The 25,693-nt window shown below is 28.1% G+C and overlaps 1 protein-coding gene across 2 annotated transcripts; it reads right to left on the reverse strand.

Annotated features, from left to right (window-relative positions):
- Positions 1–4,256: 4,256 nt before the first annotated feature.
- LOC132949665 (uncharacterized protein MAL13P1.304-like) lies at positions 4,257–25,488 on the reverse strand. Of its 2 annotated transcripts, XM_061020653.1 has the most exons (13): positions 24,949–25,488; positions 21,836–22,426; positions 21,114–21,724; positions 20,496–20,609; positions 17,247–17,412; positions 16,763–16,978; positions 13,054–13,344; positions 8,788–12,460; positions 8,598–8,711; positions 6,821–7,940; positions 6,525–6,592; positions 6,186–6,343; positions 4,257–5,799 (listed from the first exon to the last, which is right to left on the reverse strand). In XM_061020653.1, the coding sequence occupies exons 2-13, from the start codon at positions 22,420–22,422 to the stop codon at positions 5,313–5,315; spliced, it is 7,605 nt and encodes a 2,534-aa protein (XP_060876636.1). In that variant the 5' UTR covers positions 22,423–22,426; positions 24,949–25,488; the 3' UTR covers positions 4,257–5,312. The 2 variants fall into 2 exon arrangements, with proteins under 2 accessions (XP_060876636.1, XP_060876637.1); XM_061020654.1 differs by lacking the exons at positions 17,247–17,412; positions 20,496–20,609; positions 21,114–21,724; positions 21,836–22,426; positions 24,949–25,488 and adding an exon at positions 17,047–17,161.
- Between the last annotated feature and the right edge of the window lie 205 nt (positions 25,489–25,693).

The following is a 25,693-nucleotide window of genomic DNA, read 5'->3' on the forward strand; positions in this document are numbered from 1 at the left end:
AATTAGTTTTTCCACTATTAATCTCTAGTGAATTATTATCTAGCCAGCTTTTAACAATACGAAAACTTTTCTCAGCCATTTTATATAAATTATTTATACATGGACTCTTTAATAAGATGACGGTATCGTAAATAGGTATAACTATAGATTCTTTAAATGATTTAGGGAATTTCTCATTAGAAATAAAGCTATTAAATATTATAGATAAGGGTACAGCTATAGCATTTGACGTTTTTTTAAGAATATAATTAGATATCGAGTTTTTAGAAAAGGAATTGAAATTTTTAATACTATTAAATAGGTTAAGGACTTCAAGTGTTTCAATTGGTTTTAAAAATATAGTTTCAGAAATATAACAGTTTTTGTTTAGTGTATCAAAACTTATAGGTTGGAAATTGCTAATCTTAATATTATTAGAAATTACGCTGCCGGCTTTAGAGAAGAAACTATTAAACTCGTGTGCTATGTTTTGCTTTCCAGTTATTTTTTCACCATCGTTATTTCTTAGACTGCTAACATTCGATTTTTTTGATTTATTAGTGTATAATACATCTTTAATTAAATTCCATATTTTTTTAGAATCTGAGCCCTCAAGATTTATAAGATTTTGATAATAAAGGTTCCTGCCTCCTGGCTAGCTTAATTGTATTATTTAATATGTTCCTATATTTAACGTATTTACATTTAAGTAACGTATTGAATGGTTGTTTGAGTAATTTCTTATATAATTTTTCTCGATTTCTTATTGACGTAATTAACCCTTTAGTAATCCATTGTTTAATTTTTTTATTTTTAGATTTATAATGCTTAATATTGGTTGAGGATGAATTAATAAACGAGTTTAGCACCTGATTAAATTTTTCAAGCATATTATCTACACAATTATAATGATTTAGCCAATCCCAGGTACTAATTAGCATATTAAGATGGTCAAAGTTAATAAGGATCCGTTCAGTATAATTAATACTATTGTTTCTATCGATGAGAGGCGGTATCTCGTTAATAATAATAGTGCCAAAGTGATCAGTTATATTACATTTAAGGATATATGCAGTAAATGTACTACCATTTATGATAGCGTGATCAGCTATAGTCTTAGATTGTTTTACAAAAATATGGTCAATACATGTTTTAGAATTACCATTAACTCTAGTGAAATCGTTAATTGCAGAGGTAAATCCAAACTTGGCCATTGTATTAAGATATGCATTAGATTCGAATGAATTGGAAAACAAATTGATGTTAATATCACCACAGATTATATGATTACTTTTAAAATCATTATCTGAAAGATAGTCATCTAATGAGGTAATAAACTGTTTAGTATTATAACATTGTGACTGATATATACCTGTAACTAATAACTATATACTGAAACCCACCTTCATTTACTGATAATTGTATTGAACTGCAGTTATCAACAATTTGAGTAGAAATGTTGTCAAATGTACAGTCATCAGTCATCACTAATAAGTACGGAAACCCCATCCGATTTATTTATTAATCCTAAAGAATGAAACACTTGGTATCCATTCATTTTTATATCACACTCGTCTTTCATCCATGTCTCACTTAAAACTATTATATCAAATCTGTTGTTTATGGAACTTAAGTATGTTATTAGTTCATTAATATGTGCTTTAAGGCTACTAATGTTCATCGAAAAAACACTAATACAGTTTTTATTAAATTTTATATCGTCAATATAATTAACTGATATAGTTTTAACATTGTTAATATCCATAATATTGTTAAGTATAAAAATTGATATCGGTATTTTTCATATTATTCATAAAAAATAAACTAAAATACTAAAATTGAATAAGTTTTTGACTAACGATAAGGCTTAATTATCATTCCATAGTTGATCAAATGATTTTTCGGTATCAATTGCCATTAATTGGGACAGATTAGTAATAGGTACGCGTACCATACATACCTTCCGCTTTTTTCATAAAGACTCCACTTCCGTTTGCCCAGACATAATCATACTTGTATTTTTTAGATATTTGTTTTGCAAGCCAATAAATTTTTCTATTCACAGCTGATAATTGTTCATTCACATAAATATGATTTTCAGGAAAACTATTATGTATTTATTTTGCTAGGATAGGAATTTTCGTCTTAACTCTGGATTTGATGGCGGATAGTAAATTATTCTTCACTTCTTTATTGTTAAATTCAACGATAACACGACTATTATTTTCATCTTTATGTTTTAAACGGTAAATTTTATTTATGTGTTCTTCTTTTACTTCAACTTTAACAATTTTAGCTAAAGTCGAAATTACAGCCTTTAAATTTTCATTGGTCGTTTTGGGTACACCAGTTATATCTAGGTTGTTAGCAAGTTTTGTTTGTTCTGTAATATTAATATTACCTTTTAAAATATCAACTTCTCGTTGAAATTTAGCAATTTTAGTATCATAAGTATTTAGTCTAGTTTCATTATCATTTACTTTTTTGATTATGCTCTGTAATTTTAAATTATACTCATCCACTTTATCAGATAAAAAGGACATAGATTTTTCAATTGCGTTGTAGGATGTTGTTAGATTATTTAATTTATTTAAAATCTTACTGATCCATGTTTTTATTTCATTAATATCAACCGAAGTTATATTATTAACATTGTTGATGTCAATTATTTTTTCATTTTCTTGACGGTTCTTCCTTAAGGTAACATTTTAGATTCTGAGCGAAGCGATGAATGTATTGATTTTACAATGTGTGTTTTTTTTTTATTTTTATTTTTTTTTTTGTGCCTGTCATCACCTTTTAGGACAGTAAAAGTGCTTGGATTTTCTTCAATAGTAACTTTTCTGATAGGAAAGTGAATCTAGTTGGTACTTTGGGGGGTCAAAAGAAAAATTAAGGAAAAACGGTAAAAAATTTTTACGCAAAATCTGCGTAGTATCTTTTCCAAATATTTTGACTCTTTTTGAGCTGCTTACGGACATTGTCAGTTTTCAATTTTTTTAGTTTTTTTTTCTATAAATATCAATAAAATTTTATCTGTTGAGTGAAAAAGCTTGAAAATTTAATAGAAGGCTTCTGGGTTATTGTTTCAAAGGCAGATGAAAAAAATTAAAAATCCTTAGTCACAGTTTTTATTTATAAGCATTTAAAGTTCAAATTTTGACAAATACGGAAAAATCACAAAAATTAGCAAATTATTTTGAGTTGAGAAATCATAAAAATTTTTCTTTTTAAATCTAAGGTTTTAAAATGTAATATAAATTACTCATAAGTTTGTCTACCTTTATCAAAAAAAAAATGTCTACAAGAAACTTAAATTAAATTTTATGAGCGTCTGAAATTTATATTTTTACAACATTTGATATTCACTTGATTTCTCATGTAACAATTTTCTTATTTTATTGTAATTAAAAAACGAATGACTGTAGATACTTGAAAATTTCACGGAATGTTTATATTAGCATTTTATTAAAATTTTGAAAATATTTTGACTCTTTGTCTCTTTTTGAGCTGTTTACGGACATTGTCAGTTTTCAATTTTTTTAGTTTTTTTTTCTATAAATATCAATAAAATTTTTTTTGTTGGGTAAAAAAGCGTGAAAATTTAATATAAGGCTCCTGATATATCGTTCTAATAGCAGTTAAAAAATATTAAAAATACATAGGCGCAATTTTTTTTTATAAGCATTTAAAGTTCAAATTTTGACATTTATCAAATTTATAATTTATTAATTATTTTGTGGTTAAAAATGTATAAAATGTTTAACTTTTATGGCTAAAGATTGAAAATTTAAAACAAGGCTCCACGTAAATAGGTTATATATAAATTACTTTATTCACAGTAATATCATCAAATATACTTGGTAAAATCATAGGCTGACTGAACGTTTTCGCTCAGAATCGTTTTTCTTATACAATGATATTATATTATTGAATTCGAATTTAACACCATCCATTACAGTGATCCACTTGTAACCTACTGTACAGCAGAGCGACATCCACTTATCCCCCTTTTTTTTGTTGATGAAACGTTCGATTTACAGACGTTACACGGCATTATAGATAAGAGAGCGAGGACAACTATATTAATTGTAACACAACCGCACTAGACAGACAAAAGATCACAACTATAAATAGATTTAACTATATTATATTATATTATCTAGTCAAAGAATATAATAATATAGTGCTCGGGTAAAATAGTTTTCAAATGTGATATGTTTTATATAATATACATTAGTGAATTAACTGTTTAACTGTATAGTAATTAAAAACTGTTACAAATTTTAATCAAATTTTTATTTTTTTTTTAACATTGTTATATATAATTACAATACACATAATATATAATACACCACGTTACATAATATTATAATAACAGTTAAGACTTATTAAAAAATGCAATTACAATATTCTTTAAAAAAAAATATAATTTGTCATTTATCAGGATGTAAAAATAAAATGTTTTAAGATGAAATAAAAACTAACTCAGAATTGTATTCCAGTTTTAAGAGATTGATTTTTTAAATGACAGTGATTAGTAGTCTGTCATACCTACTAAGCAGAGAATTGGATTATGGCTACTCACTAATCAGTCAAAATCATATATAGTGAAAAGTGGAAAATAAGAAATTGGTATGATAAAAATTAAAAAGATAATAAATTTAACATATCCGGTATTTAAATAATCAATAATAATCATAAATTAAAAATGTTCAGAAAAAAACATTTTTGAGGTGGTGGATATTAAATGGAAATAAAGATTTGTGATAAGTAGTATGGATTTAAAAATATTCTATAGATGTATAATGCCTGTATTCAAAAACAGCGGTTTAATCAATGCATTATCTATAGTAGTAGTTACAGTTATTTTAATATTTTTTTTTACCTATTTGGTATAATATTATAGTAATATATCAAGTAATATTATTGTAAAAAATAATCAATTATTATGAGAAAAAATGTTTTAAAAATCTTGTTATGCACTGAAAATGTGGCACCTGTTTAGCTTCTCATCCTCAATAACATTGTTCATAAAATAAACATTAATCCATAGATCAATAATTATTTTACACAAATAAATATAATTAGGATAGATAATAAAAATAAATAATATTAAGAAATATATTTTGATCTAGACAAAATAAAATAATAAATGTCAAGAAATATACATCCATAAAATTATTAATCACATATGTATATGGTGCACACACAATTATGTAGACATAATATAAATTCATGTATATATATATTTTTATATAACATTGAACTAAAGGCATAGATTGATATTTTATTATTTCACTCTTCTACAAAGTTCATTTAATCTTGAATTATTATCTGTTGTTTTTATTGGTATCGTCATCATTCCAACACTCAGTATCAGATGGCACTGGAGTGACTTCTCTTGTGGGTCTAGGTGGTGTAGACATCTTTTCAGTTCTTTCATTATTATTGTTTGATGAATGATCGGAACTTAAGAAACTACTATTGGGTATTTCTCCAATAGGCAAGTCTGCAAGACGACGACGGCTGATATAATACTCAATGACCGATGAATTGGTTTCCTTAATTGAAGGTGTTACTTTGGCCACTTTCTTTTTTACCATTGTCAATTTAGTGCGTACCTTTGTTTTTTTAAATGGATACATATTACGTTTGAATTTTAATGTTTCCCTCATTAATCTTTTAAGAGGGGGAGGTGATAATGGACGACCGACGTCGTCGTGTGTTGGAGATGCTGCCAAATTGTCTCCAGGACGGATTCCATCAGCAAAAGTCACACGTTTAGACAAGTTTGAAGTGCGTATCGGTTTAGTAGACCTAAACACAAAATTTAAAAAAATGTTTGTAATAAGTACTAATAACAAATTAATTAAGAGTACATTTATTATTTATTCGTTTTTAAAAAAATTAAATATGTTATATGAATTTTTTATAATTGACGATTACAAGCATTAGCCCAACATAAATTAATATTATTATAATAATTACATACTTATAATATTAACATAAAGTACAGATTAAAAATGAAATAAAAAGAACAAATGCTTAATACTTAATATTGAAAATAAAATTATAAAGCACAGATATATATTTATTTAATTTTGATTGAAAGCAATTTATTAATTCACTATACAATCATAGTAAAAAAAATTACAAACCCTAACACATCCATAAATATTATATCTGTATATGTGTGTTCTTACCTTGGTTTGGATAGGATACTGTTAGTCGGTGGCTGAAACAGTCCTAAGAATGGATATTTAATGGTCTCCATGTTGTCGCTATAGCGAATCATTATTGTGTCGGGCAGTTTTTCACGAATCTTTTCTTTTGCACGTACTTTTAATTTCTGAATTAATATCTGAACAATTCACAACGGTCAATTTATTAGTTAAAAATTAATGAATCAAATTCAGTTAGGTTAGTTAGTTAGTTATTCATGAAAAATTGGTTTTTTTATAATGGAATTATAACCATTTTTGTGTTCACAATAATTGTAAGTAAAAAATAATAAAGATTATAAATTAATATTGATTTAATACTTTTTGATTAATAATAGTATCCATCATTGAAAGGTCAGCAACAGTAACTTCTTCTTTCATACATAAGCCTACAGAATAATAAATAAAACAAAATAAGCTATTAGTATAAAACATTGATTAATTATTATATAATTTAGTATTGTTCTTTAATGTAAACAATTGAAATATTATGTAAAATCATAATATAGATCATAATATCTTAAATAAAAATTTGAAACGTTTTATCAAGTAAGAAAATTGGTTATTAAGTTAACCTATATAATTCTTACCACTTTATTCCAAATTTGTATTATTACCTGATTCATTTCCATAGTTGTTTTCTTTTTCTTCTGACATTTCTGAGGCGTTGTCATTGTTTACTTTTTCTATCAAGTTCCCCGAGACATCATTGTTCGCTGAATTTATTTTTGAAGTTAGATTATTCTCATTAACCTTCAATGTATCATTTTTAATGTCAACATCCAAAACTAATTGTTCTGATGATTTTATACACTCATCAGTTTCTACTAATAAATCAGAATTTTCAGTATTTTCAGAAACATTTGTAGGCATCACTACATTGATCACATTTTGGTATGTGTGTTTATCATCTTTAGTTTCAAGTGACTTTTGAAATTGATTTTCATTAATATTTTGTTTATCGTTAAACATTTCAACATAAGAATCTGAAAATTCACTTCCATCTGAATCACATTCCGAGGAACTAGTCACATAATGCTCTTGATTGATATGACTATCATCATGTTCAATATTATATTTTTTAAGTATGTATGGTTCATCCAGCCAGCTATTGACATTGTCATGAGTGTTGTCAACTATTTCCCATTCACATTCAATTATATGATCATCGTTTTCGTTATTGTCATTATCTACATCCTCTTCATGACCAGAATCTGAATCCAAAGAGTCCATTTCGTCATCACTGAACACACCTGATTCAGCATCAGATGGAATAAGAAATGGAATTAAATCTGCATGCAACCAATACTCATTTATTGATCCATTTAAGCTTACATTGAAACAATGTCTGACATCATTCCCAATTCCATCACGGTTACATGCATTTACAGATATGTGCACCATACATCTATCCTCAACAGCAATATATGCCATGTAGTTGTCACTGGTGAGATAAAGATTGGTATTATTGTCTTCAAGTATACATACATATGCTCGAGTTTGTAAAGGTATGGACATTATATCATCAGATTTTTTATCAGTTTCTGACAACTTTTCTTGAGATGTCGAAATATCGGGAATATTTACTTTGACATTGTCTGTATTAATTATAACAGGATCACTCAGTGAGTATTTCATTGGATTTTGATTGTAATGTTGAAAATGTTGATGATACAGTTTGACAAATAGTTCATCATGACTTGCACTATCTGATTTTTCATTTTTGACAATTTCCTCCTATAAACAATGTTGTAATTTAGTACTGTTGATGACACTGTTGGAAAAATAATCAAAGCTGGCCATTTTTTTTTCTTTGTGATTATTTACAGATAACTTTTAAATCCCTCCAACAAACAATGGGTTTTATTCAGCCAAACATAAAAATATTAAATTATGTTTATTTCTATACTCTGTTCAGCGAGAGACCGCGCCGTGCACCAACGAAAACTGGTTCCCCCACGCAACACCCTGCCTATGGGGAACCGGTTTCATAGCATGGTGACACGCATATTCGCGTGGTCATCTCGCTAAACAGAGTATAGGTATAATTTAACTCCAAAAACCTTATTTCTTAGTCAATTTGTATAAAATTAGTGAGGGCCGTTTAAAAACCATTCAATACCGTTTTCAATGTCTATTGTTAAAAAAGGAAATTTGAAAGGCAGCCATAGGACGGCAGTTAACATGTTAAAGTGAAAATCATAATCATATCTTATCTGGACAAATGTATAGTAAAAGTAAAACAATTTGCAGATAATCATGAAAGTTTTATTTAGAGATTATGATTGCATAATTGATACATATAAATGTGTGCAGTATTGAACAATGCGATTTTGGGAGAACTGTAGATTTGTACAACCTTTTTTTTAGGTCATTATGACCTGATCTATTTACCTGAGGATCTGAAATAATAGTATCAGTGTTTTTATTTGGTATTTCCTCTTGTGAACATTCAACTTGATCAGCAGAAATATTGTCGGAAGGAAAATGTTCAAAAACATCGATCAACTAAAAAATAATTAAAATTGTTAATACATACAGTTCATAAAAAACCATTGATAAAATAAATTGTTAATCATCTTACATGTGAAACTGTTTCATCGGTGGTTGGAATTGCTTTTACCATCTCATATTCAGATGTATCTGTATCTACAGATTTCCACATTTCATAGTCTTCAGTGTGGTAATTATAATTAGGATTAAAGTTTTCATACACACTATAGTCAATTGGACTTAGTAAATCATGGTCAATAGTTTTCATTTCAGAATACATAGGTATACCACTATATTGATCATAAGTTTGAGTATAATCATCATAAACATAAGGATTAATTTCATTATAATCATTCATGCAATTTATTGACATTATTTCACATGCTTGGTTTTGTTCATTATAAAGGTCATCTCCATTGTTAGTTGGAGAATTAGTATCTTTTAGTGCATGAGTTAAGTTGTTTGTTTCAGTTTCATCCTTATACTCTTCCTGTCTATTATTAAGCCTCTGTGATTTGCTAATTTTATTATCCATGGGTTGTTTGTCCCAACGCGATTTCTTCTTTAATTGTAATTCTTTATCCCCTGATTTAGAATTGCTCGAATGATTAATTTCAGTAACCGACTTATCCAAATTAATCCAATCTGACGTCCATTGAGTAATTAGTTCATTGTTGGATTTAGTAACTTCTATTATATCGATGTTAAACCTTTGAGAGTGTACAGGATCTGAATCTTTTTTATTCATTTTAACTGATATAACATCATTTTGTGAACCTTCAGTATTATAATCTAAATTTTGTTTAGAGAAATCAGTAAAATTTGACAAAGTAGTTATTTGTTTCTCTATAAGAAAATTGTCAACTTCTAAAGGAAGTTCTTTTTCTTTGATTACTGACTCAGAACTACTATTTGTTTCAAACACATTAGATGTAAGTTCCTCAAGTTCTTTAGATTCACTATAATTTGAGAATGTTTCATTTTTATTAGATATATTTGGTGAGTCATTTTTCATTAAATTTGAATAAATTTTTTCACTTTTTCCTTCATCACTTGAATTTCCTGATGAATTAGTGCTGGTAATTTGTGATTGGTCAGTATCAGATTCTTCAGAGTCATCCCAATCATAACTATGATCTATTGTTTGGTCATTAGTTTCAATATTGTTTAAAAGTAATTCTTTTTTGGTTACATCCGGGATTTCTATTTGTGTTGGAGGAAAATTAATTACTTTGGGTTTATCAGACTCTGAAAGTTGTGTTTCATTAATTTTTGGATCATCTACTTTTGGTTCATCTTCATTAGATTTTTCTTCTTCTTCTTCTTCTTCTTTGGTCACTTTAAGATCTTTGCTTTTATCAAATTTAAAATTGTTCGATTTAATTAGGCTAATTGGTGAAGAAAATCCAAAACCAAACGGTATATTTTCACAAGATGAAAGCTTCTTTAAATTCATTTTTACTTTGTCCCTATACGATATGGTTTCTGAAACAGCTTTAATAATAGTACAGGTAATAGGAGGTTTATCATAGGGATCAATTGGTGGTGTGCTTTGGGTTTGTGGTTTAAAATTACTCTTAAGATCTTTAACCGTATTATACTGTTCACTATTATCATTTTTCAAAAATATTGATTGTTGTAAATCATTTTTAAGTTTAAATATATCATTAGGACACTTGTCAGCAGATTTGTTTGACATTTCATCATTTTCTTCAATAGACTTCTCTACTTCTTCATCAGGTTCACTGTCAGAGTTTGTAAAATTGATTAACATTTTTTCTTCAACTATATTTTTTGTAACATTGTCAATTTTATCGCTTTTGATATTTTTATTGGGCTTTAACAGTTGTTTTTTTCTTTCTTTTTCCACAACGTGTTCTTTAAACACATCAAGCAACTTAGGTATTTCACATTTATTTTTACTTATATTTGTAGGAGAATATTTGATTGAATTAAGGGAATCAGATTTTTTTTGTTTAATGTTTTCATTACGTTTTCTAGTATCATGTACAGGTGATATTTTATTTTTATTTTTAACTTCCGAGTGATGGACGACTCCCCTCCTGGAACTTTTTTTAATTATGTTCCACTCATTGGGTCGCAATTCAAAAAACTGAACTGAATCATTACTTTTATTTTGGATTAATACCTCTACATCTTCAGCCTCTGAAGTATCAGTAGTTTTAGATTTTTTTTTAGACTTTTTTTTAGTCATATATTCATCTGAATCGACAGATTTCTTCTTTTTACTCTTTTTTTTTTTTTCATTAACTTTTAGTTTTGAACAACTATCAACTAATCTAGATTTTTTGGGAGTTTCCTCATCGTCAGAAATATCTGAGTCATGCTTTCTTTTCAAACTTTTCTTTGATTTTTTATTCTTTTTTTCTTTGTCATTTAAATATTTTAATACTTCAATGACAGTGTCATCACATGAAAGAGACTGGTTTTTATTGACTTTTTCAGTTTTAACCAATTTTGTAATTGTTTCTTTTAAACAATCCTTAACTTTTTCAAATTTGTCATCATTCTCTTCATTTGCTATATTTTTATTTTTTTCGTGTTTCCTTTTTTTTTTTTTCTGTTTAGGTTCTTTACTATCTGAAGGTCTCTTTTTAATTTCAACATTCAATGCTTTTTCGATTAAGTTGAGAATACTACTGTTAGCATCTTTTTCATCTTCGGGACTTTTGGTCTTATTCTTATCACCCCTGTGTTTCTTTTTGTAATTTGTTTTGGTTTTTCTTTTCTTCTTATTTTTTGATTTCTTTTTTCTCTTTTTTTCAACTGTAGAGGTTGAATCAGTTGATTCAGAATCACTATCATCTGAACTACTACCACTTTCTGATTCTGAATCTTGTGAGCTTTCACTGGAACTCGATTTATGCCTTTTCTTTTTACTTTCTTTATTCTTTAATGATCTAGACTTTTTACTAGATGATTTTTTCTTACTTTTAAACTTTAAATCAACAGTAGGTAATTCTTCAATAAATGATCTATCATTTGAATCAGACTCTTCAGCAGCATTTTGTAATGAAACAGATTCTACTGAAGACTTAGTGGACATATACTCATCAGACTCGTCTTGTATAGAATCATCATTCGACGATGAAGACTTCATTGATAGGTTGTTTTCATTATCTTTTTGAGTAGTTTTATTAATAGCAGAAGTAGTAATAGAAATGTCACTTTCCTTCTTATCAACTTTTACAATTTTCAAAAATTCTTCATATTCTGTATTCAATTTAGTGTGTCCTTGTGGTTCTTGAATCTGAACAGGTAGAGCTGGACAAACGTTCACTTCAATCTTTGGTTCGTCTTCGCCAACATCAGAAGCAGTGTCCATTGCTTCTTCCTGGTGGATTATGTTCAAAGGATTGTTTTCTTCTCTTTGGATTGTGCAGACATTATCATTAGTATTAATTTCTACACTTAGAGTTGCTCCAACATACGCTACTTTATTTTCAGCAGCTGGACTACCGTCATAATCACTATCCCATTTGGATGGAACAGTAGGCCTTAATTCAACAAGAGATGTATCATCATTAAATCTAGATTTTTTAGTTCGTTTACTAGTTGTAATTTCATTCATTAATACATCTTCATCTATTTCAATATTTGAATCTTCTTTGACTTGAGTAATAATAAAATTTGTTTTTGGCCACCAACCTTTGAATGGATAAATATTTTTATCTTTCATCATAACTAAAAGTTTTTCGTCTATGTTGTTATAGTTATTGTCAGTATAGCAGTTTTCTTTGAGCCTAAAAAAAAATAATTAATCATTTATAATATAATATTTGCAAACCCAGTGGTGGTCGAATGGGAGATAGATCCGGGGGCCCACGTAACCTATCCTCCCGTATTTATGATCTTAAAACCATAAATGATATTTTTAATATAAATCAAATTGTATATGTTGAGAAATCAACCCCCCCCCCCCCCACACAGTGACATTCATTTGAACACCACTGGGCTAATATCAACTTAAAATGTACAGTAGTTATAGCAAAATGTTTACAATACTAAGGTTACAAAAGAACAACCTAATCATTGAATAAAACTGATCTGGTAACATGATTTTGTAGCGTTTGACAATGATCGATAGCTGTGAACGCAATTATAGAAATTGTGTACACGCCGACAGATGATACTTGAGTAGAGAATTTAGAGGGATTGTGGGAGAAATTGTAATACTGTGATGAAGGGGATTTCAGTCTACAGGCACAAAACATACTCTTGTGGGCCAGAGTATATGATATTACATTATTAATTTTAAATCATTATGCATATCATTTTGCTTTATACTCTTGATTATAATATTAACTCTTAAACGTATTATTAATATATATTTTACTTTTTTGGTTTCATTGCAGATAAGAACTTGAGTACAATTGCTTCAATTTCTGGAAGAAGTGTGGCTAACATTTGCTGTCTGTTCTGAAGATGATAAGTGGCATTTGCTGGATTTTCACTAAACTTTATGGATGGCTTATTTTTAGTGCATCGAATAATGTAACTCGGGAAATCCTTAGTAAAGTCTCCTTCATGTGTGTTGACCTCAAGACCCTTAAGAATTTCTTTTTTGCGATCTAATAAGTTGTGGCGTAATTTCTGATCTCCGGTTCCTTTTTCTGTTTCGGATAGTCTTCAAAATATAGTAATAAAAATAACACAGAAAATTAAAATAAATAATGTGCAAAATAACTTAATTTTACAGTTGGTTGTGATACAGAGAGGAGAATAAACAAAGCTGGCTATTAAAGAGTTGAAAAGTTAATGTTAAGTTGTATTTAACTATGTTACTTAAAGAGTTGATTTTTTTCTAATAAAACCTTTAGATTTAAAATGTATTCTACTTTTTAATTAATTATAATATAATATTCATTAGAGCAATTAATTTTTTTGTCAGTGGACATACCTATAACTTACCGGCGGCCAGTACCCACCTACCATCATTAAGAGGATGCTACGCAGACATAAGTTGTCTTTATCTTACGATTGCGTAACATGGCAAATTATGCGCTCAGCAAATCACGTTTAGCTCCGTTAATTTAAAAATTGTTAATTGATTGTACATCTATATATAAAATACTCATAACTCGCTTTAAAATTAAAAGATGCCATAGATAACAATCTTACATTTAAATTTTACAAGAGGACAATTCACTCTAATTTTTAAATAAACGGAGCAAAACCGTGATCTGCTGAGCGCATAATTTGCCATGTTACACAATGTAAGACAGGGACAACAAATGTTCATGTAGCTTCATCTTAATTATCATTATGAGTTTTATGAGAGAAGCATACAATATCATATTTATAACTAAGCTCGGATTTATATGTAAATAGTAAATACATATTTTCCTTGTGACATGATAAACTAATTTCTGCAAGTGATAAATTTGTTTCACAAGATTTTTGATAAAACGAGCTATATTTCATTTTACATATTTTGTCATAAATACATGTTTTTACATATTTCATAACTATTCAATTTTTTCTCACATATTTAGGCAATTATACTGTTTTAATGTCTTTTCTTCAGAGTTCAGAATTATTGAAAGGTTATCATGACTATATATTATATCGACGATCTTTTGAATTCGAAAATTTTAAAGTGCATGTTTTATTATCATAACTCTAATCAAGATAGATAACTAAATAAATAAAAAATTTTATTACATTTTATTTTATTATTAATTATTATAAAAATTTTACGACAATATCGGAGATCTTTTGGATTCGAAAATTTAAAAATGAATGTTATTAATTGTAAACAATATAATTAGATAAATATAAATTTTTTATTACATTTTATTTTATTATTATTTTTTTTTTTTTTGATAATACATATTTTGAATTCTTTAGCACATATTTATGTACATATTTTTGTTGTATAAATACTTACTTTGGTTATATAAATACATATAAATCCGAGCCCTATTTATAACCATTATTGAGAAAACAATAATATAACTAATTTTCCTAGTATTCCAAACACATTTTTGTACTTATTAATAATTAACAGTTATCATACTGTTAAATAATAATAAAAAATTGATATATGTGTAAGAAATAGGTATTATCATGTATTAACACTTAAGTCTTAACAATTTTGGGTAAACAATCATGCCACAGGTTTTTGGTTAATGATTATAGTATGAATGCAGAAAACTTTGGTTAGTGGTCATTTTATTTAAGTTTTAATATTGATATGATATTAGTGTCTATTGATATGGCACAATAAAAAAATTAATTCATTAAATATTTTATTCGTAATATCTAGCAGCGGATTGGGCCACCGGAATACCTGTGGCGAGCCGATCATCATATTATAACTATGGTGTATTTGCATTAAAATTATTTGACATAGTAAACTACGCGTTTGTGTTTTGCAGTCATATTTCGATATTGGCTAGGTACACTAGTACCTAGTATAAACTACTTATATTTTATTTTAAACTGTAAACATTTTTATAAAATTTATTTTAATATTTTATTATTTAATTAATAATAATAATTTTATATATACATGCACAGCATTTTGGTTGCACTTAGTAAAACAAGCTGATCGTTTAAGATTTTAAGCGGAGCGATGAATGTATTGATTTTACAATATTATTATTTGTAGATATTTATTTTCTTTGTTTGTCATCCTTTGTGGCAATAAAAATTCTTTGATTTTCTACTTCAGTATATTTTCAGATAGGAAAATGAATCTTGGAACATTAGATAGTCAAAAGAAAAAAATTCATAGTAGTTTTCCTAGCACAGGGAAAAATAAAAAAAATTGAGGAAAAACAAATATTTATACAAAACCAGTTTTTGACAAAATCTATTTTGTTTTATGGTGTAGCTCAAAAACTAATAATCGAAGATGCTTTAAATTTTTACCAAATGTTTATAAGACCATTTTCCATAAATGATAAAATTATCAAAATATTTTGATTTTTTTTTTAAGCATTTATAAGTATGAGAAATTTTATTTAGCTATTAAAAGCAAGTTTTTTTTCAATTATTGTCGATAAAGCTGTAAAAAACTCGAAAATTTAAAACAACTTTCTCATAGTTCATTCTTTAAAGGGAGTCGCTACTACTGTCAATTTTACCTAATAAAACCTTTAGTTTTGACAAAATTAAAATTAGTTTTTATTGTCTGATTTTGGTTATGAAAAAAAAATTTGTTTTTGACAGATAATAGTCTATAGATCAGAAGTCACATGCATATTTTAAAACGCCTGCACTCTTTGAATAGTGTTAAATCATGAAACCCACACCGTATTTCTTAGATAATGAAATACTTTAAATCTAAGTAAACTTATTTTTAGTGTTGTGATGTCATTTAAGACTTTAAATAATAGTCGTAGGGCGACACCCCTTAACCAAAATATCTAAAAAATATATAAACACAGTTTTTTTATAGATATTTTAATTTTTATAGTAATAAACCTAATTTCATTGATTGAATTAAAATTTAACACACCAATTAGACCCTATGTCATAGTAATTTCCAGCGGCAAAGTTTGTTGCCAATCCGCTGCTGCTACCTTAAATTGATTGATATTTAATACTATATATGTATTTATTTATATTCAAATAATGAATTTGATTATTATAATATTTAAACAATTTAAAAAGTTTTATCATCACTTTGAAAAAAGTTAGACAAATAGAAAAAAAAATAGAATCATGTAATTCAATTATTTTTTATGGATTGAGTCATTGATTACAGTATTGAAGTATTGTAGTACCTGAAGCAATTAAATTGAATATCTACATTTTGTTTTTTAAATTGTAAGACATATATTTTATAACTATGATGTTTATTAAAATCTTTAACAAAAGGTATAATTCTAAATTTTGTATGAAGAAAAAAGAAACAAAGTTAATTACTTGTAATTTTTACAAGTTAAATAAAAAGAAAAGTAACTTTTAACTTAACTTACATTTGTCAATATTAACTTAACTTAACAAGTTAAATCAAATTAGTTAACTTGCCTAATATTCAGAATAAATACATAACAGACCGTAGTAAAAAAAAAAAATAAACCATAGGAACTTACATGTTAGATTCATTTTTATGGTTTTTGCCATCAGATTTTGAGTCTCCGTGCCTTTTCTTTTTTCTACACTTCCGCTCTTTATCTTTTATTTCCTCAGCTTCATCCATTTTAAATCTTCTAAATTTGTCAAAATGAAATCCACCCTTGACAAAATCTTTCCAACTCTTGACTTCTAAGGCTCGCATCTTTGGCTTCTCTGTTGATCTTGACCTAGACCTAAACGAAAAAATAATGTCACGGCGACATGAATTTTAAGCAGTAATAATTTCGGGTAATTGATATACCTCTATTTAAATGATAATGTAAATATCAAATAGGTACAAAAAGTGCTCAGCGCTTCCTTCACTAAAGTTTATAGAATAATATTGCAGCAATGCTGACGACCCGGGACTTTGTTTTCTGTGGATAATTTTTGCGCTAAATATTTATTATCGGATTTAGTACAGTCTTTGTGCTGAGGAATAAAAATTGGGCAAATAATAACCTGGATTTTGAATGTGAACGACGACGATATTTGTGGCCTCTTCTAGATTCATCTCGACGCCTGTGATGGTGTCTACTTGAGCGCTTATCCTGTTCTCTTATCTTAGCTGAATATTTTTCTGCCAATGACTCTATACCAAGTTTCTGAAGGATTGGAGCTTCATTGCCTAAAATTAAAATTAATTTAACTGAAACTGAACACTAATTTATTTCAGTAAAGTACCCATTAAACTAGATATTATATATATAAATAACTATTTTTTTTAAATATATTTAAAAACTATAATTTGAACGAAACCAAATATATTTTTGATCTATCAGGTTTATACTAGAAAAAAATGTACTTAACAAGATTATAAAATTAATTAACTAAATGGTAACTGCATATCATGCTAACATTTTCATTTGATAAGTTACAAGTTACATTTAAAAAAAAGTAACTCATTAAATGTACCTTAGTGAAAAATAATTTAACTTAACTTTTTAACCAAGATCATGAAGCCTAGAAAATTTTTTCCTAAAAAATTATGCCGTTGTAATGGGTATTTAATTGCATCTCAATCTTGACTTTGATAAAACATAAATAAATAGTAATAAAAAGAGAATCATTTTTTAATATTCTAGAATATGAACTATTTTAGGTGGCAAAAAAGCCAGAAAGATTGCAAACTTTGCAGAAGACCAAAAAAAAGTCAAACAATATCCAGAAGAAACCTCTAATCTTAGATGTATGTTTTTGTATGAATTGTATGGGTCTTGTCAAATATTTTTAAATTAATTTTTGCAAAATAATTTTACAAAAGTTTTACTAAAAACACAGTTATTTTTATCAAACTACTGAAGGCAAGACAAGATACACCAAAATCAAAACAAGAAAAAAAAATAAATGATCAAGTCATTATGACAATTTATAATTCAAATTAAAAATCGCTCTGTGGTAGAGTAGATGTCGAGTGCACCTGATCATTGAGTAAGTCACTGAAATGTATGTCAAATTTTATAATTGTATGATAAATTATAGAAAATGAAAAACGATTCTGATCAAAGTCAGTCTGTTTATATTAATATACTCTGTTCGCCGAGAGAACACACCGGTTCTGGGCATGCAAGACTGACAGCTACTCACTCACCAAGGCTCTATTTCCCCCTCCAAGATTCGCGACGCCGATCCTAGGGATGCCAGTCAGCAGTCACGTCCTGTCGCCAGCAGCTATGGGTGGGTGATACGAGGGGATGCGCAGAACGAACCAATTTTAGTTAGGCAGCGGCGTGTTCTCTCGACGAACGGAGTATACGTATATTTTATGATATTTTTACATTCATTTTATAGTTTTAATAAATAGTTATTACTTGTTATAATAGTATATACAGCTAAACCTCCTTATAAGACGGAAATCTCCTTACAACAGAAAATAACTAGTCTCGTATAAACCTATATCCCGTATATTTTAGTCTTGCTATAACAAAAATTCCTTTATAATGGAAAAAGTTGACACCGAGCATTTGTTCTACTATAAAACATCTATACATAGCAAAAAAAACATATTATAAAATCAATACATCCATCGCTCTGCTCAGAATCTTAAAGTGGACACGTAGGTAATCACTCAGCTGTACAGTACCTACTATCATAGATTGGGTCATTCTAATAATTTTGAAATAATTATTATAATATCAAAATGTAAACAAATGTTTGCCCTGCCACTAGCAGGTAAATTTAAAAAGTACTTAAAAATTTCTACTTTTGACCCACCAAAGTACAAGCTATATCTAATTTGCAACCAGAAACTTTATTCTAAGTGGATGATAAATGCATTTTTACTATTGGTAAAAGTGTCGAAGATGCAATAGTAAAAATATATAACATTATTTGCTTTGCTCAAAATTTCATACTAAAATAATACATATAAATTATATGTATTATTAAATATACATATAAAAAATATTATATTAGTATTTAAAAGTATATCAAATGGTTTTATTCCAATTAGTTTGTGAGTAATCAAAATTCTTAAATTGTATGTATTGCATACATATTAGGAAAAAAAATAATTTGTAACACATATTTATTTATTATACTATATTTAAGCATTTTAAATGGCAACCCATATTTTGAATTCCTTTACTGGGAGACAGAATATTTTGATATGTTTTGATTTAATCGAGGATTTAATGGTCAATAATCAAACCAATATTTATAATAATTTTAAGTTTGGTTGAGCTATTTAGTAGAGTTAAATTAACTAAAATAACATTTTTGTTCATGGTACCAATTCATATGTTTTTCTTTTTACATTTAGTTTAATGTATATGTGTACTTAAAAAATTAATAAATCAAAAAATTAATCTACCTACTTAAACTATTTATTAATTAATAGATTACATTTTAAACTGTCATGAAATTATTAACTATCTTTCCGTATCTTATATTAAAAATAGACATAAAAATTTGAAGTAGTTTAAGTTTTAATTAAAATGTTTAGAAAATTTGACTAATGTACAAATCATTTTATTATTTTATTATTATATATTTTTAGTATTTACTATAATATACCCATAAGCGTGCGTAGACATTTTTGACCAAGTAGTCATACATAACTATTAAATAGAACACATTAACGTGACACATATCTATATTCTTACTCACACTTAACTTCCTAAGTTATAAAAACTAATTCGGATGGAATAACCTCATTTAACTACATTTACCATAGCAAAAAGCATTTAAAAATAAAAATACTATTAATAATTATTGATTAATTGGGCTTCTCAATGATATTTTTGAATATCGATATCGTTTTGAATTGTGATATTGAAAAAAAAAATTTAGGTATCAATATATCGATATTCCGATATCTCTATGACCATCATAAATGTCAATACTCAATTGACTAGGTACTAGGTAGTAACTAGTAGGTATTATATTAACAATTAATTGTTTTGAAATATATTATTTAAGAGCTGTAGCATTAAAATCATTTTAGCTTGATGTACATCTATTATCGATATATTATGATTATCGATACCTAAATTTCTGAAAAAAGTTTGCAATATCGATATTGTTGAAGAAGCCTATTGATTATCATGATAATATTGAGGAGGGTGTTAAGTTTCGCAGAGTAGTCAAGTGCCTACAATGACTACCCCGTATGCACGCTTATGAATATACCAACACTATACTATAAACGTTACTATGGCATACAAGTTACATATTAAGTGTTCAACAACTGTTTTAAAATATTATATTTACCACCACTTCTTAAAAGATGTTGATATAAAGCTGCATTATTTCCTTGTAACAGTTCATCTTTCTTCATTTCTTCAATTTGTTCAATCGTTTGTTGAGCCTTGATAACTTTAGCAACTATAAAATAAATACAATTTTACCAAATTATTAATTTTTTTTATTTTAGATAAGATAGCATCACAAAACTAAGTGAGATTTTAAATTTTGACGGTTATTGAGTTATTACATATTACTTAATATAGTAATATACCATCAGAGTACATGCATTTTAAGAGGACATTATACCCACATGTGTTGTCTCCATCTTACAAGTGCATAACATAGTAAATTATACACTCAGCAGAACACATGTAGCTCCGTTAATTTAAAAATTAAAGTGAATTGACCTCTTATAAAATTTAAAGGTAAGATTATTATCTACTATCTAAGCAACCACAGGGCTTCTTATTATATTTTAATTTTAAAGCAAGTTATGAGTATTTTAAGACGTACAAACAATTTACAATTTTAAATACTCAAAACTCGCTTTAAAATTAAAATATAATAAAAAGCCAAGGTGCAAAAAGAAATATTATAATAATAATATAAAGCTGACAAATATCTAATTTGGTACTTGCTTACCTTTTTTATTAGTAACAACTTTTTTCTTTGTAACCGTTTGAAAAACATTGTGTTCCGGTACAAATTCCACGTCATTTCCTTCTCCAATGTCTGAACTCTGATTATCAATAACTGAATTATTTTGTTCTTGTAACTTTTGTTTCATCATTGAAAATGCCATCAGTCGTTTTTTAGCTTGGGATTTACCCAATACCGTAGATGCTTTGGACACTTTCTCAATAGAGTCATCTTTGCCATTCATTGCAGGTGAGGTTTGCTGTTGATTTACTACCTCGTTAACTGTTTCAGTTGATTGCATTTGATTTTGAGCATTAATTTGATAGCCATGTTGTTGAACCTGACTATTGTATGGTTGCACCTGAGCAATCACAGGCAATCTCTGTTGCTCTGGTGTAATCATAGACATGGTTGGGGGGTCAATGGTCTGTTGAATTATATTGTCAATGTTCTCTGGTATGTTTTGTTGTTCCTCAATTAGTTCAGATGTCACCGTTTCAAAGGGGGCAGCATTTGTAGTTTGTGTAGGTTTTTCAATAAGAACATCAGGTTTATAGTTTTCAGATAATCCTTTCATAGCATCATCATCGTCAGTTTCTGCCGTAGGAGAATATCTGAAACATAAAATACATTTATTATTAGGTATTAGCTAATCAATTATTTTAATATTAAAGATCAATTATAAAATTTATTATATACAACTGTTTATAATATTTAATAAATACCTATTAGAGTCATCAATTGCAGTGTTTGTTTTATTAGCTGGCTTCTCTTCAACTGGCAATTGTACAGAATCAGGTGGTGGTGGAGGTGGTTTTGATGTTTGGGTTTGATTTGCTTGATTAAAATTATAATTGTAATAATTTTGATATGGTTGATAATATTGTTGACTATTATAATCCCATTGGTATTGAGGATAAGGATAGCCATAATAATTGTTATAGTTGTACATATAATTATTGTAGTTTGCATAGTTTTGCATGTTGTAATCAGCCGGATTTGGCGCTGCTGGTGGTTGTGGCAATTGTCCATTATCATTTTTAGGAAGTGGTGGAAGAGGTGGCATAGAATTATCGGTTGGAACAATTGTACCTGGTTCAGTAGTAACATTTGCATTTTGAGAACTGACATCAGTTGAGTCTACAGATATTTGGTTTTCGGAATTACTAATTTGATCTACAATGTTTGAAGGTTCGGCATAATCATTGTTCAACAATACTTTTTCAACTGGCTGACAGTTATTTTCAATGGGTGATAGCTGTTGTTGGGACGTTTCACATATAGAATTTTCAGTTGCTTCAGGATTATCCATGTTTCTAAAATAAAAAAATATACGTATATCTATATTAAAATTTTTAAAATCTAAATCATAACTTTTTTATTAATTTTAAGTTTCCTAACTTCTTTGTTGAAAATAGGTGGTAAAAGTGGTACCAGTTACTTACACAATTTAAATGTCTCCAATCCTATAAATTAGGATCTACATCTATTCTACTGCAACATTTGATTTTTTGGTAAAATATATACAAATCCTGAGTAGGTCCAATTATTATAAATAATTCATAATTTACCTGTTATTATATTTAAGCAAATATCTTTATATTAAAATGTTGACTAAATTAATCATATGATTAAGAATGATCTCAGATTTTAATAGGTTTTAATTTATTGGTTTAAGTGAACGTCATATCCGCTTGTGTTGTCTCCATCTTACACACGTAAGACATGGCAAATGGTTTACCTAGTTTCAATAGTGTGCTGCTAGTTTTGATATTAGAATAAATTTATCTATTATAAAATTTGAAGGTAAGATTATTATCTAGGTCCACACATAGGCTTTAATTGATATTAATAATTTTTAAGAAAGTTATGACCTTTTTGAAACTGTACATTTTAAAATGATCATAACTTACTTAAAAATAATATCAATAAAATCCTACCTTGACAATAATCTTACCTTAAATATTTTATAATAGGTCACTTCACTCTAATATCAAAACTAACAGCACGCTATGGAAACTGGTGAACAGAAATTTACTATGTTGTACGTTAGTAAAACAGAGACAACACATGTGGGTACGACGTCCTCTTAAATAAAAATAAATAGGTACCTATATAAGAATATTAACATATAAAATTTTAATAGATCCTTTAAGAATAATTGGTTGGGGGTGTAAATCCCCCCCCCCCCAAATATATATTGGAAAATAAGTCACTAGTACGGTTTACAAAAAAGTTTGAATGATTAATTTATTCAATAGCAAATATTAAATAAACTAAATACCTACTTAATGAAACTAATACATAGTATGCAGGTACCCCAATAAATACCAGCATATTATAATAGATACCTAAAATATTAATTTTTTTTTAACAAAACAGAATTAACAGATTTCATAAAATATCATTAAAATTAACATTCAAGTATACTATTAGTTGCTATTAGGTATGTATTTTTCATACATACAAATTTGAAATTTGTCAACTTATACCCAGGGCTGACTCAAGCAAAAATCGCCCACTAGACAAAATCAAATTTTTTTGCCCCTAAAATATTAGGAAGGTACTAACTATATAAAATTTAGATAATGTTCGTATAAACAAAATTGAAAAATAGCCAAATTTTGTACAGTTAGGTATATTGTAAGTTTCATAAAAATCTACAACGCCAATGAATTGTATATAACCCCATGTACAACATTATGTTGATACTTAACATTTATAGAAAACACTGTTTCTTAGGTGCAGTTACATCGCACTAACTGACGCAACTAGGAGGGGGTTTAGCCTCCCCAAAAATATCCCTTATTGCTTTAGATATAAGCCTCCTATAGGTTATTTTTAATAAATTGTTTTGTTAGCCCCTCCAGAATTTTAACCCTAGTTGCGCCAATGCGCTGACTATCAAGAGGACGCTACAACCCAATGTGTTGTCTGTCTTGTTCAGCGCATGTAAGAACCACTCAGGCTGTAGTCCATGCTAAGCAACCAAATTTCCACACTATAAAGAGGGTTCTCCTCTTTATAGGTTAGGTGATTTACTGTGCAACATTGTTTTTATTTTTTCAATATGAGAACTACAAAAAAGTTATTCAAGTTCGAAAAACTCAAAAACAATAAATTTTCAAACAATATTAACTTTTTTGTAGGTATTTGTGATATCAAAAATTAAAACAACATTGTATGTTATCATAATGTTCTCCTCTTTCTAGTGTGCAAATTTGATTGCTTAACATAAACTACAGCTTGAGTGGTCCTTACCTGCGAAAACAGTTTTTACTATGTTTTACATTTGTAAGATGGAGACAGGACATGGAGGTGTAGCGACCTCTTAAGTAGTACTGATTCTATCACATATACAAATATACAAGTCTGAGTCTCCCGTAAATTCCTGAATTTCAGACTAGCTTATTTAAAAAAAATTAAAAAAATGTGAAAATTAGATAAACCTATAACTCTAGGTATAATATATAATTTATATTAAGTACACTCGGTATAAGATACAACAAATCATTTATTTGCATGGTTGATGATTATTGATATACCTATGACAAATCGACTGAAGAAAGAACATTCAAATTATAAGCATCAGTATAATATGGATGTAGACATGCACATTAAAATTGGGTGCATAATGCAACGCCATGTCGAAATAGGCTTTGGGTAGCGCATGACTACAGCCTGAACCACCAAACACGACCAAGCAATGATAGTGGCGGGAGACTAAAAATCTGTTGTGGACTTGGTGCCAGGACGTCGGCGAGAATACCAAATGATTTGTTCACCCGTCTATTATTTAAGAGTAAACGAAAACCAAGATTTCAGAGAGGAGATTTACCTCTATGAGGACGACAACGGTTGATATGGAATCTTCGTTTTCGTTCTAACTGATTGAAGACGTCTTCATGGCATCCATTGAACGACGATTAGACTCGCGCGGGGAACACGCGACACGGTATTGTTATGGTTAGTCCGTAATCCATTGTCGGTGGTGTTCTCTGGTTATGATAATACACAATAGTATTCAATACTAGGTACAATAATTATATTTCAAATAATTCACATTCGTACAACACCGAAGTAGGCACGCGTCAGTTTGGACGTAAAAAATTTGAAATGTACAAATCAAAAAACAACAAGAAACGTGTGCAAAATATCAAAAGTCAAAAGCGCACACGCCACACGGTAATCGATAAATTACAATATATAATTGTAATTAATAATTATTCGATTGTTCCAACACACACATCATGTTTATATTTTTGCTAAATTATAATATAATATTACTCTTGTGGGTATAATAGAAATATGAAATATTCATTATACAAATAACAAAATACAATTTACAATAGAGCATTATTGCAATAACAAATAACGAGGGGACGCCATTGGCCAATGGTTTTTACTTTTTATTCTTTTTTTATTATTATTATTACTGCGGGCCGATAGGTTCCCCCAGGTTATCGCCTGTCGGATTGGTGGTGTTGACTGTTTAGTAGGCGATGCGGCGGGCAATTCATAGTTGATCGCAGATCGCAACGTCTTTGTCGACGCGGTTTCCTCCATGAATTTCGGGGTTCGCA

This window comes from Metopolophium dirhodum, chromosome 7, assembly GCF_019925205.1.
Source record: "Metopolophium dirhodum isolate CAU chromosome 7, ASM1992520v1, whole genome shotgun sequence".
NCBI lineage: Eukaryota > Metazoa > Arthropoda > Insecta > Hemiptera > Aphididae > Metopolophium > Metopolophium dirhodum.